The sequence below is a fragment of the Marmota monax genome, unplaced genomic scaffold (genome assembly GCF_021218885.2).
Source record: "Marmota monax isolate L192 unplaced genomic scaffold, Marmota_monax_Labrador192_F-V1.1 WCK01_AAM20220418_F8-fsc00080, whole genome shotgun sequence".
Taxonomy (NCBI): domain Eukaryota; kingdom Metazoa; phylum Chordata; class Mammalia; order Rodentia; family Sciuridae; genus Marmota; species Marmota monax.
In genome coordinates, this window is record NW_026694750.1 from 4,989,389 (window position 1) to 5,007,103 (window position 17,715).

General features: G+C 58.7%; 2 protein-coding genes across 2 annotated transcripts; one reads left to right on the top strand and one right to left on the bottom strand.

The window, feature by feature from the left end:
* The first annotated feature begins 100 nt into the window (after positions 1-100).
* On the top strand, positions 101-10,384 carry Gpr153 (G protein-coupled receptor 153). The gene is made up of 6 exons (XM_046424885.2): positions 101-232; positions 3,633-4,103; positions 4,482-4,911; positions 6,521-6,713; positions 7,295-7,479; positions 7,911-10,384. Exons 2-6 carry the CDS (start codon positions 3,748-3,750, stop codon positions 8,574-8,576), a joined length of 1,830 nt encoding a protein of 609 aa, XP_046280841.1. The 5' UTR covers positions 101-232; positions 3,633-3,747; the 3' UTR covers positions 8,577-10,384.
* A 1,715-nt stretch (positions 10,385-12,099) lies between these two features.
* Hes3 (hes family bHLH transcription factor 3) lies at positions 12,100-13,089 on the bottom strand. Its single transcript, XM_046424455.1, has 3 exons — positions 13,009-13,089; positions 12,849-12,930; positions 12,100-12,473 (listed from the first exon to the last, which is right to left on the bottom strand). Exons 1-3 carry the CDS (start codon positions 13,087-13,089, stop codon positions 12,100-12,102), a joined length of 537 nt encoding a protein of 178 aa, XP_046280411.1.
* Between the last annotated feature and the right edge of the window lie 4,626 nt (positions 13,090-17,715).

Genomic DNA, 17,715 nt, shown 5'->3' on the forward strand with positions numbered 1-17,715 from the left:
CACAGCGCGACCGCGGCGGAGGCGGCGCCGAGGGAGGGAGGGAGGGAGGGAAGGGCGGCGGGCCGAGCGCATCGCTCCGGCCATCGGTGTCAGCCGCCAGGATGCCCCGGCCCGCGGGCCGCTCCGCCGCCAGCAGTCCCCGGCGGCCCGCGCTCGGTCCCGGGGCGCGGGCACCGCAGCCCGAGCCAGAGGCGGGAACGGCGAGCAGGAGCCCCGGGAGCCCCCAAACAGGGTGAGCGTCGCCGCCCTGGCCCGGGGGTGGCCGGGCGGGAAATTCCCGCTGGAGGATTCGGAGGGGAGGGGACTGTCGGCGCTCGGTCGGTCGCCTGGTCTGTCCGAGGGGCCGTGGGCACCGCCTGGGGCTGGAACCTATCCAACTTGGGGACCTTAAGGGTAACTTCCCCGGTGTCAGCCCCTCCCTCGGTTCCCTCATCCTCAGGCCTGGCAACTCCGCCCCCAGAGGCCCACGGAGGTCAAGGGTGGCCACTCTGGGGGTCCTGGTCCCTCCCCTTCCCCGCGCAACCCTGAGAGTGCCTGGGAACCGCGGTCCACCAGCTTCCGCCTCCCCAGGCGGTCACTCGGACGCGCCCTCGGGGCTGGGCAGGACCAGGGGGATCCACTGGGAACTGGCAGGCGGGGGAACGTCTGTTGGAGACGTGGAGGGTGATCCGAGCCCCAGGGGGCTGGGATCGCAGGGGTTGGAGATTCTGGGGGTGTGAGCTGCGTGCCCCGCCCCTGAGCGGCTGCTGGGCCGGACCCTGCAGGACCATTGGCGCAGCACCCGCGGAAACCAGCATGGGGGCAGGAGCCCGGAGAGCAGACCCGCTGGAGGCGGGCGGGCGCAGCCAGAGCCCGGGGAATCCTTTCAAGTTCTGGGCTCTCTTTGTTGCGCAATAGAACCCTGCGGCCGCGCGGCCTCATTGGCCCGGGTCCGTGACGTCACCCCGGGCCCCGCCCGCAGACCCTGCGGCGGGAGGCTTCAGGGCCTGGGTGGGTACCAGGACCGAAAGGAGGCACCTGCAGTCTTCCCTGAGTTGGGGAGGGCATGTATCCTGGCGGGGAGTGGGAAGCCCCATCCTGGAAACGCTTGAGGATGCCTTGAGTGCGGTGCGGGAGGAGCTTTGCTAGCAGGGTAGTGGCAGGCCCAGGACCTGGGCCTGGGGTTTGGACCCCCGTGGCTGCTGCTCCCTGTGAAGCATGAATTGTGGGTCTGTGCTCAGTGGATCTCCCATCATCAACACGGAGGAGAGGGGCGTGATGTTCTCACAGCCAGAACCCTGCCACTGTTCACCTGAAGACCTGTGTCTACCCCCATCACCATCCCAGGACATTACTCCCCCACCCCAGACCCTACTGTCCAGGGTTCCTCTCTGTTGCACTCAGCCTGAAGCAGTGGTGTTCCCAGGCAGTAGGATCTGCCCTGTGAGGATAGGAGGCCCAGAACCACCTCACCCTCGGGCAACAGCAACACAAATGCCTCCTTCCCAGACATTTTAGGGTTTGAGAGGTAGAGACTTTGGTGTCAGGCATGTGGAGTTTGGGTCCTGGCTCAGGCATATAATGGCATGAGCAAATGGTTTTACCTCTCTCTGCCTCTACGGTCATCTTTAAAATGGGGATGGCAACATTATTCATCACACAAAGTTTCTGGAGATACTAAGTGGTAGGAGTGTACCTACCTGTTTGCAGGAGGATGCTTCCTCCCTTACCCAGGGGGCATGTTTCCCTGCCCATAGACCTAGAGCTTTCCCTTCAGCAAGGCACTGTTAGGCTAGACAAGGGAAAGAACTGGCACTGTGAAGTGTTGTGCTGGTAGTCTGGTGTCCTCCTCACCACCCTGTACCAGGAATCAACACAGGTCAGGGTGAACCAGACAGGGCCAAAGTCACAAGGGTCAGACAGAGTATGCTTGGGCATCTGACAGCTGAGGCAGCCCAATGCAGGTAGAAATAGATCCTGGCCTGCCAGGTTCATGCTGAGCCCTGTTACCTATTTGATGCGGTAGAGGTTGCTGGTGCCTGCAGCCTCTGGCCCACGGTGGTCATTCACCCTCCACAGGTTGCCAGGCAAACCAAAGGCCAGATGCAGACCTTGTTACCTCCTCACCCCAAAGCTGGTCTGAGGTTCACCTGCACCAACCTCAGTGTCTTGGCCTTGGCAAGCATTTAGTAAGCACTTGCTCCATGCCCAGATCCACCCTTGGCACCACTGGCATAGCTCATTACCTACCTACCCTAATCCTTCAAGGTAGGCACTGCCATGTCTGATGATAAAGGGGGACACAGAGGCATCAGCTAAGAAGCTGGGAGCACCCTGTCAAGCCTATGCTCTTTCTCCCTCACCTTGTGGCCTCTGCACCATGGCCAGAGAGTGTTGCTGGACACAAGAATGGCTGCTGGAGGGTCACCCTACATCCCAAGGTCTTCGTGTCCACCTTCTACACCCTCACCCTGGCCACCTGCTTCTTACCCTTCCTCCCACACTGGCTCTGGGTACTGGAAGGGAGGCTCCTCTGTTTGGGAAGGAATTTCCTGGCCATAGCTGTCCCCTCCCCTGGCCCCGAGCTGTTAAAAGGCACTTGTGTCCAGACTGTGCTCCTCCCCTGGGCCAAGGGTCCCAGCAGGTCTGGGGCAGGGACCCAGAAATGAATAAGACACATTGCTTGAGCGTCCCAGGGAGTGGGCAGCAGACATACCAAAAGAACGCCAGGCAACTGCTGAGTGCTGTGGCACACGCCTGTGATCCCAGCACTTGGGAGGCTGAGGCCAGCCTGAGTAACTAAGTGACCGTCTCAAATTTAAAAAAGTAGTACGGGGCTGGGGCTGAGCGGTGGCACACTTGCCTGGCATGTGTGAGGTTCTGGCTTCGATTCTCAGCACCCCCTTATAAATAAATAAATAAATAAATAATAAAGGTCTATTAACAACTAAAAAATATTTTTAAAAAACTTAAAAATAAATAATAGTTGGGGCTGGGGATATAGCTCATGCACAAGGCCCTGGGTTCAGTCCCCAGCATGGCTGCAAATAAATAAAAGTAATAATAATAAGGGCTCAGCAGTAGGGTGCCTCTGGGTTCAGTCCCTAGTAGAGAAGAAAAAAAAAGCCCACCAGGACATTGCTTTCCCTGCCTGAGAGCCGGGTAATCTGGCTAAGGCTTCAGTGGCCTCTCCATCCCCAGCTAGAGACACACCATTCCTCACAGGTCACTTGGTGAATCAGGAAGAGGAGGGAGTTTCAGAGAGCTTCATCCTCCTGGGCATGGGCCCCCTGGGCCCAATGAGGTGGGATGAATTACGGGGAAAGCCCTGCTGGGGAGGCCTGGGGTGGACAGTGTGAGGACCTTGGAATGTCTGATGGGAAGAGGGCTTGTTCTGGGACAGGACCAGGACACACTTGAGGCAAGAGTGTCCATTGGCCTGTGGATGCAGATGACCTGAAAGAAAGCCCAGATTCTAAGCCTTGATCAGGAGTGGGCAGAAGTGAGGGAACATACAGTTATTGGGTGCTGGCTCCCGGGCAGGAGGCCTGGTGTGAGACAGGACCAGACAGGCGGGGACTCCCCCATTCCCACAGCCCAGAGCTCCCGTACTGTGGTCAGAGGGGAGTCACTGAGTGCTCCCCTGCCCCCAGCTGCTCGTGGTTCCTGGTGTCCCTGAGCCACCGTGTGTGTGTGAGGGCTGCTGCTCACGCCAAGGTCTGACTTCAAGGAGGATGCCTCGGCCGCTTGCCAGCTCCTGTTTGCACCATGAGTGATGAGCGGCGACTGCCTGGCAGCGCGGTGGGCTGGTTGGCGTGTGGAGGCCTCTCCCTGCTGGCCAACGCCTGGGGCATCCTCAGTGTGGGTGCCAAACAGAAGAAGTGGAAGCCACTGGAGTTCCTGCTGTGCACGCTCGCAGCCACCCACATGCTCAACGTGGCCGTGCCCATCGCCACCTACGCCGTGGTGCAGCTGCGACGGCAGCGTCCTGACTATGAATGGAATGAGGGCCTCTGCAAGGTCTTCGTGTCCACCTTCTACACCCTCACCCTGGCCACCTGCTTCTCTGTCACCTCCCTCTCCTATCACCGCATGTGGATGGTCCGCTGGCCCGTCAACTACCGGTGAGCATGTGAGAATTGGTGCCCTTATGAGGACCGTGCATGAAGAGACGTGCCCAGTGTACCTGTGCGCACCTGCAAGGGCCCTTTGTGGTTGTGCCACACCTGTGTTGTGCTAGAGTGGGCAGGGCGGTCAGGAGGGTGGCTCTGGGCTGCTGGGGACATGCACATATGGGTGTGAGTACACCGGTGCCCAGTGGAGGAGTACCTGGCAAGAGGGATGTGGGTAGTGTGCACAGGCATCTTCTGGGAGAGACAGGGCCCCCCCACGCTGATTGAGCCATGACTATGATGTATGGGGGGCAGCTAGGCACAGTCATGACCCTCTGCAGGTCCTGTGAGTGACACTGGTTTCCTCTGTCCTGCCCTGCCCCACACCAGGCTGAGCAATGCCAAGAAGCAGGCGGTGCACACAGTCATGGGCATCTGGATGGTGTCCTTCATCCTGTCGGCTCTGCCTGCTGTCGGCTGGCACGACACAAGTGAACGCTTCTATGCCCACGGCTGCCGCTTCATTGTGGCTGAGATTGGCCTGGGCTTCGGTGTCTGCTTCTTGCTGCTAGTAGGCGGCAGCGTGGCCATGGGGGTGGTCTGCACGGCCATTGCCCTGTTCCAGACGCTGGTGGTGCAGGTGGGACGCCAGGCTGACCGTCAGACCTTCACTGTGCCCACCATCGTGGTGGAGGACGCACAGGGCAAGCGCCGCTCTTCCATCGATGGCTCAGAGCCTGCCAGAACCTCGCTGCAGATCACAGGCCTGGTGGCCACCATCGTGGTCATCTATGACTGCCTCATGGGCTTCCCCGTACTGGTGGGTGAGGGTGTTGGTGGAGAGCCTGTCAGGGGCCATGGGCTTGGGGCAGTCAGAGGCTGGGCATCGGGTGGTGGAAGCCTCGGACCCCTTTCAGCTGCACATTTTCGTATCTATTTTACAGGTTTGAAAAGCAAGGTTCAGGGAAGTACATGACTCTTTTAAAAGTCAGGGCAGCTTTGGTGGGACTCAAAGCCACATCAGGTGACTACAGTCTCTTCTGTCACACTTCGAAGGAAATTCCTCCTGTCACCAGAGGCCACTTAGATGCAGAGGGTATGGGAGGTGAGGTGACATGTCCTCACATTTCCAGTAGGCCCAGGGCCCAGATGTGGCAGGTCAGTAGCCAGGAGTTAGATTGGACAGGGCAAGGTCAGGCAGGCCCTGAATGTTCTGGGAAGTTATGCTTGATCCTAAGGGCTCAGGAAGGTCAAGGTGAGCTCTTGTCTATGGAGGCCTTGATAATGAAGGTCCAAGGTCCAGTGGGACTGCCTGGGGCCTTCTCTGCAGCTGGTACCTAGCTGGCCCAAGAATGAACTCTGGACACCTAGTAGCCACACTCTCTGGCCATGGGGCTCTAGCCTGAATGTCTGGAATGGGACAAGAAGGGAATCTCAGCCAGGGCCCCTCCGGAGCTTCATCCAAGCAGCAGGGAGGGCCATGTCCCTGGAGTCATTGTAGGGCACAGCTCCAGAAAGGCAGCTAGGGGTGGCAGCTTCAGGGTTAGGGGCTCCCTTGGGATGCAGCCCCTGCTCACCTGCTCCCCATCCACCAGCTACTGAGTCCTTAGGTGTACAGTGGGGCCTGGCATCCTGTCCCTGTGCTGATGGCAGGAAGGAGCTGAGAAACCACAGCAACATAGGAACAGAGGGGGCGCTGGGAAGAGGTAAAGGGTCTGTCTGGCTTCTCTTCAGAGCAGGGAAGTGCCATTTATGGACATGTTATAAACAGTATCTGAAATCTGTATCTCATCCTCTCTAGTGTGGGGTGCTCTTAGCCCATTTCACTTATGAAGAAAATAAGCTCTAGAGAGGTTTAGTGGTTTCCTGAGGGTCACACAGCTCATAAATGGCAGAACTCTCATGATGTCTGCAGTATGCATACTTCCATTCTGTCGTAGGAGTTGTTAAATGCCACTCTTTCCAGGTGGGGAGAGCCATGAGGGCTCTCCTGGGACAGGAGAAATGAAGGGGCCCGGGGAACTGATCCAGAAACCACTGGGAGTGTGGGCCCTAGATGCCTGGCACAAGGGCAGCGCTGAGGAGGCCACTGGCCAAGGAGGAGCAGGGGGTGGGGGCTGGCTTTTCAAAGTGCCTGCTGGAGACCCATTCCCAGGACTGCTCCTCACCTGCAAAGGGCACAGCAAGGCAAACTGCCTTCTCCCCAGTGCTGCCAGCCACACTGTGAAGGGCTGGGCACACAGGAATATGTGGGCAGTTCTTGGTGGGCAAGACACCTTTGCCCTTTCCTCCAAGGGCCTAGAATTCTATTTGTGACTGCCACCTCCTTCTCTGGCCAGTGGGTTATTGGACCTGCTGTATGAAGGGGGTGGCGGAGGCTGGGAGGGAGGCTGGGGGTCCAGCCGTCAGGCCTAGCCCTGTGCCCACAGGTGGTGAGCTTCAGCAGCCTGCGGGCTGATGCCTCGGCACCCTGGATGGTGCTCTGTGTGCTGTGGTGCTCTGTGGCCCAGGCCCTGCTGCTGCCTGTGTTCCTCTGGGCCTGTGACCGATACCGGGCAGACCTCAAGGCTGTTTGGGAGAAGTGCATGGCCCTCATGGCCAACGATGTGGACTCAGACGATGGTAAGGACGACCTGTGAGTGGTCCCTGGGAAGGGTGACAACCAGGTGAGGTCAGTGGGAAAACAGCTGCCTTGGAGATCCCCATAGCACTTAGGCGACCCCATTCTCAGCTGCAGATACTCCCTGTATCAGCGCCAAGCTGAACATCCCCCTGCATTGTTCCCGCCATGCCCTGCTGCACGGGGTTCCAGTTAACCCAACACTCTGTGTTCCCCTGAGCTCCCAGCCTCACCCCACCCCAACCTTACAGCGAACTGCCGCAGGGGCCCCTGCAGCAGTCACAGTGTCACCTTAGGCTGGTTTTGTGTAGGCACTCTCATCCCTGTGCATATTAAGTCCCAGGAAGTTCCCAGGTAACCTCAGGTCCCACCCCATATCCTAGATGAGGAAACTTGCTCAGTATCTGACCTCCCAGGTTCAACTAAAAGCAGAAGTAGCTAGGATTTGGTCCAGGACCTCGGCCTTGCTCTTTTCAGCTAACCAGTCCCCTGCCTTGTGTCTGTGTGAGATGGGGGGTCCCCTGGACTCCCTCCCATAGGCCCCAAAGTTTCTACGGTCCTCTGCCTCTGTCCTGCCCTGTAGAGAGCAGCCTGGAGGGCAGCGTCCCCCCAGACCTGGTGCTGGAGCGCTCCCTTGACTACAGCTATGGCGGTGACTTTGTGGCCCTGGACAGGATGGCCAAGTATGAGCTCTCTGCCCTGGAGGAGGGTCTGCCTCAGCTCTACCCACTGCGGCCCTTGCAGGAGGACAAGATGCAGTACCTCCAGGTAGGGGGGGTGGGGGTGGGGGAGGAGGGGTGGAAGGTGGGCTGGTCTGACGACCCGCCCTTTTCTCTGAGCTCATCTCAGGCTCCTGGTACCTTCAGGGGAATGGCATCACCCTCTGGGCTGGCCTGAGGTCACAGGTAACAGAGCCTGTGTGCAAGGGCTCAGGAGGGGCCCCCTGCCCCCTCCCCCATGTTTCCTGTGCTCTGGAGGAGTGGTCCACCTGATGTCTGCTGTTTCCTTCTGGCGCACTGCTCGGTTCAGGAGCTACACGCGACAACACTGAGGCTCAGAGAGGCTGTCATTTGCTCCAAAGCTCACAGCTCCAAACCAGGCAGCCCCGGTCCCGACCCCCTGGCTGCTTGAGTACGGGGAGGTGTCGATGCCGGTTTTCCAGGAGGGCAATTCCTGGCTAAATCCCGCCCGGTCCTCAGGTACCACCCACGCGGCGCCTGTCCCACGACGACGCAGACGTGTGGGCCACCGTCCCACTGCCCACCTTCCTGCCGCGCTGGGGCTCCGGCGAGGACCTGGCCGCCCTGGCACACCTCGTTCTGCCCTCGGGGCCCGACCGGCGCCGCGGCAGCTTGCTGGCCTTCGCTGAGGACGCGCCCCCGTTCCGTCCGCGCCGCCGCTCGGCAGAGAGCTTGCTGTCGCTGCGCCTCCCGGTCCTGGATGGCGGCCCGCGCCGCGCCCACGACTCTCCCCCGGGCAGCCCGCGCCGCCGGCCTGGGCCTGGCGCCCGCTCTGCCTCAGCCTCGCTGTTGCCGGACGCCTTCGCCCTGACCGCCGTCGAGCGCGAGCCGCAGGCCCTGCGCCGCCCGCTGGCCCCAGCCCGGCCCTTCCCCGCCTTGCGCACCGCCCTCGACGGCTCGGAGCCCGGCGAGGCCCCGACGCCCCCTGGCGGTGCGCGGCGGAGCCCAGGGCCGCACCGGGCCGCGCGTGCGCGCGCCGGGCCCCTGCACACCGGCCTGAGCGCGTCGTGGGGCGAGCCCGGCGGCCTGCACGGCGGCGGCAGTACCAGCAGCTTCCTGAGTTCGCCCTCTGAGTCCTCGGGCTACGTCACACTGCACTCGGACTCGATGGGCTCAGCGTCCTAGGGCCCACCGGAGCCTCCCAGAACACCAGGCAGGCAGGGCCGCCTGCGAGGACCACAGTACCAAAGATGCCGCTTGTGTCCCGCGCAGACATGTGTCACCCCTCTCAGGGGTAAAAGAACAGCGGCACAGCGCCTCTCTTCTGGCTTCTCCCTGCCGGTATTACAATGGGGCACAATGGCTGCCCTGGACGCCTGCGCTGGGCACAGCATCTCCTGGGGCCAGCGTGGCAGGGCTTGGGTAGTGAGCCGTCTACACATTGGCTGCACCAGCCTTCCTTAGCTGGACCAGGTGCAGAGACCCCTGAGACGGGGTCACCATCAGAACAAAGTCCCAGCCTTGGAAAAGCTGGAACCAGAAACCACCCTCCAATCTGCACTGCAACTGCCACACCTCAGAGGCGTGGATTGCAGAGGGTCTCTTTAAGCACAGGGGTCTTCATGGCCCAAACAATCTCTCTGAGCAGGTCTCTCAGCCTGGGACCTGTTCTGCCTCAGTTTTTCTATCTGTGATGAACAGGTGGCCATGTTCTCAGGGCTCTTTGAAGTCTGGTCCGTGTGCCCTGGCCACTGAGTGGACCAGGTGTAAGAGATAGGGCCCTCTAGGGGTCCTTTGTGAGGGTCAGGCTTCAGCATGTGGCCCCTAGGCCTGAGGCCTCCCTCTCAGTGCCCCTTGCCTCCTTGGGGACTCACACTCTACCCTAGCTAAGCACAACACTTCTGCACCCTCACCATTGGCACCACACCCACCGTGACCACCATTCATGTCCCCACGCTCATTACTCCACCATAGTTGCCTGTCCCCCACCACGTCGGCCACCTCTGTGACTCCCACCATGAAAGATGTGGACTCATGGTTCAAAGGACTAAAGCAAAGTCAGGATGTGGGCTTGCCCATCCCTGGACTCACCCCTACCTACCCTGAAGGCTGGGCCCCTAGCAAGGGCCCTCCCCCACCCTGGGACAGGGATTCTCTTTGCTCTCCTTCTTGCAGGCCCCGGCTCTGCCAGGGCCCACATATTCCAGGTGAAGGAGAGGCTCAGGAATAGCTGTGACCTTTTGAAGGGATAGCACTGCCACCATGCAGTGGTCCCTCAAAGTGGATACCTGTTTCAAGGCCAGCACAGAGCCAGCTGTGTCTTGTTCCCTCTGCCTCATTTCCTCACCTTCCAGACAGGGTTCTAGCCCCAGAGGGGCCACTGAGGGCAGAGGCAGATGACTGCTCAACTTGGCTTCAGAGGCCTCTCTGGTCCCTAGCTGTAGGATAATGGAGATGGGCCAGCCACAGGTGAGCAAGGGGCACGGGCGACTGCAGTCCAGCCCCAGCCACAAGAAGGGTCATCCTGGCCAATGCTGCTGTGCCTTCAAGAACAGATGTATCACATGGGGGGACAGAGGCCACCAGCTAGCCACTGTTCCTCCCCTCCCCCCAAAAAAAACTATTTGTCACCTTGGGTTTTCACTGAATAATTTCATATCCAATGGCAATACTTGCAGTGGGGACATAGTCCTCCCGAATCACTCTAGTCCTGGTTGATAGGAAATTTCAGGGGAGGACCCCACGTGGAGGACCCTGGGGCTCTCTCCCACACTTTGTCTAGCTTCCAGGCTTATTTGCTGTGTTTATAAAGACATTGACCCTGGACTTAGCTGGGGAGGGAGCTCTGTCTACATACCACCATCCATCCCAGAGCCAGGGGTCTGTTTGTAGTTGTTGGTTTTTTGTTTTGTTTCTTTTGTTTTGTTTCGTTTTGGACAACTGAGCATTTCTCTCCTGTACAGGACCCAATACAAACTTCCTTATGATTTGCACCTGGCCGTCCAAGTCTCATTAACACCCTTTCAGAATCTAATGTCAGGGCTGGCCAGCAGCACCCAAATGTCTTTCCCTCTGAAACTTGAATTTCTTCACCAATGTGCCATTTCTTGGGGTTGGACTTGTCCCTTTAAGAGCTCTCTGGTCCTGCCCATCATGGGAGACGGACTTGGAGCCAACAGCATGAAACACTGGGTGGGCACCAAAGCCCGCCAGTCACTGTGAGCGTGATTCAAGAGAACGAGTAGGACTGGGCCGTTGGAGCTTAACTTAGGCCTTTTCAGACCTGTTCTGCCAGGTTTTGCTGCGGTAGAACCCCCCTGCTGAAATTTGGGGTCACCCCTTTAGGTCGGTGGTGAGAGGCCGCCGTCTGGTGGCCAACAAAGGGATTTGTCCCTACCTCTCCCACCCTCCCGCAGGAAGCCGAGGCTGAAGAGGAGGATCCTACCTCCGCCCTCGTCCTGGGAGCTAGCAGGATGCGTAGGGAGAGGTGTCCGCCCTGGCACCGTGAGTCGTTCTCCCTGAGATCGGACCAAGACGGGGCTGGAGCACGGATAGGGCAGGAGTAGCACCCCGAAGAAATGATCCTATAGAAAGCTAATATTTGCCGTTCACAAAGCGCACCTAAGTAGGCATCGTGGAAGACGTTGGAATCTTGGCCTCTTTATACCCATTACACGGGTTCGCCCTGTTTTTATTACGAATTACAACCTGGTAGGAGAAGGTGGGGTCAGAGACCTGACCCCACCCCCAGGAGGTCCCTTGCTAGAAGCCCTGGGGAAGAAAAACTGACTTGGGAGTCTCTCACCACCCAAGTCCCAGCGCGGCGATAACCTCATTATGGACCAGCAACAGGCACAGAATGCTCCGAGGGCCGTCGAGGGTTGTGTGACGGCCAGGGAGGTCGGGAGACCCGGGTTTTGCAGGATCTGGGTCCAGAATACTGCCCAGGGGTCTTTGTCCAGTGCACCGCTCCCACGAGAAGCGCTGGGGTTAGCTCTGGACAGCCTTCACGCGGGCCAGATCAAGCAATGGATCCCTCCCAAGACTTGAGCAGGGCGGGGCGTCCGGGTGGGCGTGCCGGAGTTCAGTGTCTGTTGTGGGCGGGGCAGTAGGGGGGATTCTGAGATGCGCGGGCCTTGGAAAGCGCGCCTGCCCGGTGGGCAGTGCCGTGTGCGGAGGGGGTGGGGATCCGTGATAGTGTTGAAGGTCGGGGGGGGGGGGTAGGTAGGGAGCCCTTCGCTGGCGGGGCGGGGCTCAGCGCGCTTTGTGCGGGTGGGAACCTGGCGCCTGCAGCAGGCTGAATGGGCCGGGGCGGGGCAGCGATTCTCCTCGCTGCGAGGGGTCCGCTCTGCGCCGCTGCGGACTGCGACCTTCCCACCGCGGCGCGGCCGTGGAGGGGGGCGGGGGTGGCCTTCCTGTCCGAGGTCCCTGGGAAAGGGGCGCAGCCCCTCTAGAGGGTGGGAGGAGAGAGCGGGTCCGGCCTAAGTAGGTGGAGCTGGAGTGGGGTTGGATTATGCCTAGATGCGCAGACCCGGTCCGCACGTGACTTTGTATTTTCCCGCGTCCACGGGTACACCGCGCTCACTAGGTCACCCCCACCCCAGGAGCAGAACGGGCGTCTGAGGTGTCCCTTAAGTCACCAGGGGTGCATCCAAAATATCGTCTCTGCGTCCCCAGACCAGATGGGGGCCCCCTTGAGTCCAAGGCCTCACCAGGGCCGCCACACGCGCATCCCAGGCCCTGGGCTCTCGGTTCGGCGGCATGACGCTGGCGGAGGCTCCGGGACGCTGGTGGAGGAGCCAGGGAGACCTCCAGGGAAGAGGAGCCTGGGTGGTGGGGACCGCGAGCCGCCGGCAGTTGGAGCAGGACCCCAGACACCAGGACCACTGGGGTGGCCTAGAGCGGGCGCCTCCGGGCTAGTGCTGGCGCTGTCCATGGTGCTGCTACCTGCGAGGTCCCGCACCAGGGGGCAGCGCAGGCCGCCTCCGCCTTCCTCTCCGCGTCGTAGGAGTTGGCTCACGCCGGGTAGACAGCCACGGAAGCTCGTCGGGTACTCGGCTCCGCTGCCCACCGACCAGAGCCCTAAACAGATGGGAGTAAAAGAGGGAGAGATGGAGAGGAGAGGCGTGGAGTGGGAGAGAAAGGGAGGGGAGAAGTGTGGAGGAGAAAGGAGGAGGTACGAAAGTGAGACGACCCGAACGTCTACCCTCGGCGCAGACCTCTGCACACAGATTAGAACCCCACAACCAGCCACATCTTTATTGCCCGTCCCTCACCAGCACCCAAACCGAACTGGGGGAACATCGTCCCCTAAGCAGCCCACCTACTGCCCACCTTTCCCTGAGCTCTGCTCTCCAACCATCCCTTCTGTTTCTGGCTTTGTCGTATCCACGGCTCGGATTCCACACGTCCCTGTCCCATCTTCCCACTCCAGCCCCTTCAAAGCCTCCCTTCTACCTTGCAAGGAGTTCTGAAGGCTTTTCATGTACTTGACGCTCAACTCCAGAATGTCGGCCTTTTCCAGCTTGCGTTTCCGGATCTGCAGATCAGTAGGAAGTGCTCTAAGCCAGGCGGGGAAGGGGGGGCGGCCCTTCTCCTCCTCCTCCCCGAGTCTCACCTGGTGTGAGTAGTGTTTCTCCAGCAGCGACTTGAGCTGCTCCAAGGACACGTTGATGCGCGCCCGGCGCTTTTTCTCCATCAGCGGTTTGGATATCTGCGGACCAGCAATCTTTAGAGAGCAGGGCTTGGCCTTCCCGCCCTCTGCTCCCACTGGCTGGGGGAAGGGCCCCCACCCCGAACCCCTCAGAACCCCAGACCTTTCGGAAGCTGTTAGCAGAGACTCCAGAGTTGCCCCGGGTTGCGGGTTCTGTGCCCATGTTGTGGTATCTGCGCCAGCAAAGCAAGGCTTGGCTTTTATAGGGGACCCTCGTTTACATGTCAATGAAATCCTCTGAAGTCAAGAAACCCCAAGGGGGAGGGGACAGAAGGAGCTGCAGAAGGGTAGGCCCCCACCTCACTTCCTGGAGCCCCCTCCAATGGCCCAGGCTGCCTCTCTCCTTCAGGACACCTCCTCCCTCCCTGAGGATCTCCTTTCTTCCTTCCTTCCTTTCTCTCTCTCTCTCTCTCTCTCTCTCTCTCTCTCTCTCTGCTGATTGAACCCAGGACCTCAGGCATGCTAGTTAGGCAAGCGCTCTACCACTGAGTGAAACATCCCCAGCCCTCTTTTTTTTCTTTCTTTCTTTTCTTTTTCTTTTCTTTTTTTTTTTAGAGAGAGAGAGAGAGAGAATTTTAATATTTATTTATTTTTAGTTATCGGCGGACACAACATCTTTGTTTGTATGTGGTGCTGAGGATCGAACCCGGGCTGCACGCACACCAGGCAAGTGCAGTACCACTTGAGCCACATCCCCAGCTCCCCCCCACACTTTTTTTTTTTTTTTTTTTTTTTAATTTTGAGACAGGGTCTGGCCAAGTTGTCCAGGCTGGTCTTGGATTTGGAAATTTGGAATCCTCCTGCCTCAGCCTTCAGAGTAGCTGGGATTACAGGCATGCAAGCACTGAACCTGGCTTGTCTTTTCTTAATCTCTCCTATCCTTACCACTTCCCAATTCTGGGCAACCCTCCCAGGCCCATTCTGTCCATGCAATGTTGGTCCCATAGGTTGGTCTCATAGGTTCTAGATTTCACCACTGGGTCAGTCTGCCAAGTTCTCGCTGCCTTGTATTCCCAAGCATTCTGGGTATTGCTTATAAGGAAGGGAGGTCTGTGGTCTGCAGGCCACCCTAATTCTTGTAACTGTGTGATCCACAGTAAGGCTGATCTCAGGAGAAGTTCCTGGGTAAGAGAGCCCTAGGCTTCCTTGGACCTGATGAACACACTGAGCCATGGAATACAGGCCACTGATGCCTTTTTGCTCACTTCACGCTCTGGCCACACGGCGATGCCACATTAGTCACCCTAATGTTGGGACAATGCAGCAATTTTCTGCCTGTGGCTGCTCAAAGCCACTGGCAGGCAGGGCCCGCTGGGGCCATGCAGCAACATGTGTCCCATTAAAGCGTGCAGCCCGCCCTCAGGGCCATAGCAGGCCTCCTCCTTGATGGGGTCCAACACTGTTAGGACCCAACCTCCATGTTTCCTGCTGGGAGACAGACAGGGTGAGCCAGACTGCCACCCTTCCCTAGCCCTGGGCTTCCAGGCCAGGCAACTGAGGTGAAGGACCATTCCCCCAACAGGGAAGGCCTGGGAGTCTACCCAGGTGGGCCTTCTCAGAGTTCCAAGAATGGGCAGAGGGGGTAAGGAAGATCACTGATATTCAATGAGAGTTTGAGCCTGCACTTTAGCAGGTCCATGTCCCTGCACTCCTTTCCATTATTCAGGTTATTGGGGATCCGGGGAGCCCAGTGGAGGGACCTGGGACGCTAAGCCCTACAGAAGGACTCTGATGCAGGCGGCCTGGTTGGTCCATGGAAGCTGAATTCTTGTAACTGTGTGATCCACAGTAAGGCTGATCTCGGGAGAAGTTCCTGGGTCCAAACCTAGACATTGCCTTTTATTGGGCTCCTCTGGCCTTAAGTTTTGGGGTTTGTTCAGTGAAGTTCGGGACAAGGCATCCATCCATCATGGCTGCTTGTGAGGCTGAGAACCAAGTCGCGGGGGTTAAGGGGTTAAGCCCTGTGGTTGGGAAATGGACAAACTTGCCTCTGTGGGGCCTCAGTGTTGAGGAGGGAAAATTGCTGGGTGGGGAGCCCCCCGCCAGCTCCATCAAGCCGGGGCATCTTCCGCTCCAACTGGTCTGCGCCCTGGGTATTGATGGGCTTTGCCTGGGCAGCAGCGTTCCCAGGCGCCAAGCAGCGTGGAGAATCGCGCCCCGCCCTCCCCCTTTCAGGCTGAGGCAGCGGCGACCACAGTTTTGGAGCACTCTTCTGCCCCGGCCATAGCACCCCGGGCCAGATTCGGGCCCATCTGGGCCCCGGGAGGGCGGCGGGGCCGAGGCCCTGCCGCGGGCGCTGGCACGCGCCGGGCAGCTTTGAAGCGCCTGGGCCAGCCTGGCCCGGACGCCTTCGTGCAACTCACTCCGGGCTTGGGGAGGTGGCGGCTGGTACAAAGGCGCCGCGGGGCGGTCGGGCTGCGCAGCCGGGCACAAAGGGGGCAGCCGAGTGTTAAAGGCATTGTGCAAGCCCCACAAAGAGGCGTCCGCGCCCGCCCCCTCGGGGCCAAACTCCGGGCGCCCCGCCGCGCTCGGGCTTCCAGCTGCTGCACATCTGCACAGAGACTCGGCGCGCGCCTCACCCCAGCGGATCTACAGCGCCCTCGACACGCCCAGTCCTCCAGCCGCCCGGGGTAGCGGGGGCAATTTGTCTTCTAATTACAGTCCTTCTCCGGCCCAACCTTTCAATCCGTCGCATTAGCAAACCAATGGTCCTGTGCGCAGCTCTCGCGGCCCGCAGCGGGGCGCCAGGCCCGCCCCCTCTCCAAAGTTAGGGCCGCCATAAAGCTGCCAGGCCCTCCTCTCCCGCACCCCGGCCCCAGCGGCTCTGGGGGCCACCACCCCTCCCAAGCGGGTGCTCAGGGATCCCAGCAGCGCTGGGTGGAGTCGTTCACGTGGGCGGCTTAGTGTCTCTTAGGCAGTGGAAAATTGACCGCAAAATGCGCTAATTCGCAATGTTCTGCTTTGGCTGCGGGAGGCCAGGCACGCCGTGAGGGCTGGGCGGGATTTTCAGCGGTCACGCTCCGCCCGAGTCCACTTAATGGGCCTTCACCTCTGCAGCCCCACCTCCACCCCGCACCTCCCACTGAGCCCTCTTCCCTGTAGTATGTCCTTTGGGCAAGAGTCTCCCCACCTGGACCAATGTCCTCTACTACGGGAACCTCTCCCTCACACCTTAAGCAACCCGGTTGGCCCACTCCTCCACTCGGAGAGGGCTTCAGGTTGTGCAGGAGCAAGGCCAGAAAGGCCCCTCCATGTAAATTTTATCCTTGTTTTTCCTGGAGCTCTAAGACAGCTTTTTTCCCACCACCTCCACTTTAACCCCAGTTCCAGATCCTCCTTCCAGGTAGCTGCTGCTCCCAGTAAGTTAAAGCCAGATCTCTGCATGATGCAAGATCACTGGAAAAGCCCCTTCCCGGAGACCCAGATTGAGGACGCCTTTCCACCTCCCCACTCTGTTTGCAAGTCCTGCTTCTGGGCATCCTACCTACATCCTCAGGCAGGCCCTGCTCCCAACGCATGTGGAGACAGAAAAGGCATTTTCAGAAATGGGGAATGAAGCAGTGGTTCACCCTGTCTTCTCAGAGCAAGCAGGACAAATCGCTCTCTCGGGCTGCATGGAAGGTCACGGACCAACTTAGAAACCAGACTTACGCAAACCAGGATGTAGGCCACTAACTGCCTTTCCATCTTTAGCACCCAGTGTCCCCAAGGTGCCTGGAAAAGAGCACAGATCCAAGAGGAGTTTGGGATAAACCCAGGTTCCCCTGCTCAGCCAAGGAGAAAAGCTCCTTCTATAACAACTGATGGTTCTCAGGGCCTCAGTGGATTCTAGGGGGTCCCTCTTTTCTCAAGCTGGGAAGTTTTAGGCAAAAAGTAGCCTGTGCTTTCCCACACTTGGGTTTTGTTTGTTTGTTTTGTTCTATTTTGTTTTGGTACCAGGGATTTAACTCAGTTCCCACCCTGTTTTGTCTCTAAAGAGACAGGGTCTTACCAAGTTGCTTAGGGCCTTGATTTTGCTGAGGCTGGCTTTGAACTCACCATCATCCTGCCTCAAGCCTTCCCAGCCACTGGGATTACAGGCATGCACCACCATGACTAGCCTGGTTTTGGAAAGCAGTATGGAGATTTCTTGGAAAGCTGGGAATGGAGCCACCATTTGACCCAGCTATTCCCCTTCTCGGTCTATTCCCTAAAGACCTAAAAAGAGCATGCTACAGGGACACTGCTACATCGATGTTCATAGCAGCACAATTCACAATAGCTAGACTGTGGAACCAACCTAGATGCCCTTCAATGGATGAATGGATAAAAAAAAATGTGGCATTTATACACAATGGAGTATTACTCTGCATTAAAAAATGACAAAATCATAGAATTTACAGGGAAATGGATGGCATTAGAGCAGATTATGCTAAGTGAAGCTAGCCAATCCCTAAAAAACAAATGCCAAATGTCTTCTTTGATATAAGGAGAGTAACTAAGAACAGAGTAGGGTCGAAGAGCATGAGAAGAAGATTAACATTAAACAGGGATGAGAGGTGGGAGGGAAAGGGAGAGAGAAGGGAAAATGCATGGAAATGGAAGGAGACCCTCAGAGTTATACAAAAGTAC

Coding starts and splice junctions, on each gene's coding strand:
- Gpr153 (XM_046424885.2), top strand. CDS start 3,748: ATGAGTGATGAGCGGCGACTGCCTGGCAGCGCGGTGGGCTGGTTGGCG. Junction 4,912..6,520: donor TCATGGGCTTCCCCGTACTG/GTGGGTGAGGGT, acceptor CTGTGCCCACAG/GTGGTGAGCTTCAGCAGCCT. Junction 6,714..7,294: donor CGATGTGGACTCAGACGATG/GTAAGGACGACC, acceptor CCTGCCCTGTAG/AGAGCAGCCTGGAGGGCAGC.
- Hes3 (XM_046424455.1), bottom strand. CDS start 13,089: ATGGAGAAAAAGCGCCGGGCGCGCATCAACGTGTCCTTGGAGCAGCTC. Junction 12,931..13,008: donor AGAAACACTACTCACACCAG/GTGAGACTCGGG, acceptor ACTGATCTGCAG/ATCCGGAAACGCAAGCTGGA. Junction 12,474..12,848: donor CCTTCAGAACTCCTTGCAAG/GTAGAAGGGAGG, acceptor CCATCTGTTTAG/GGCTCTGGTCGGTGGGCAGC.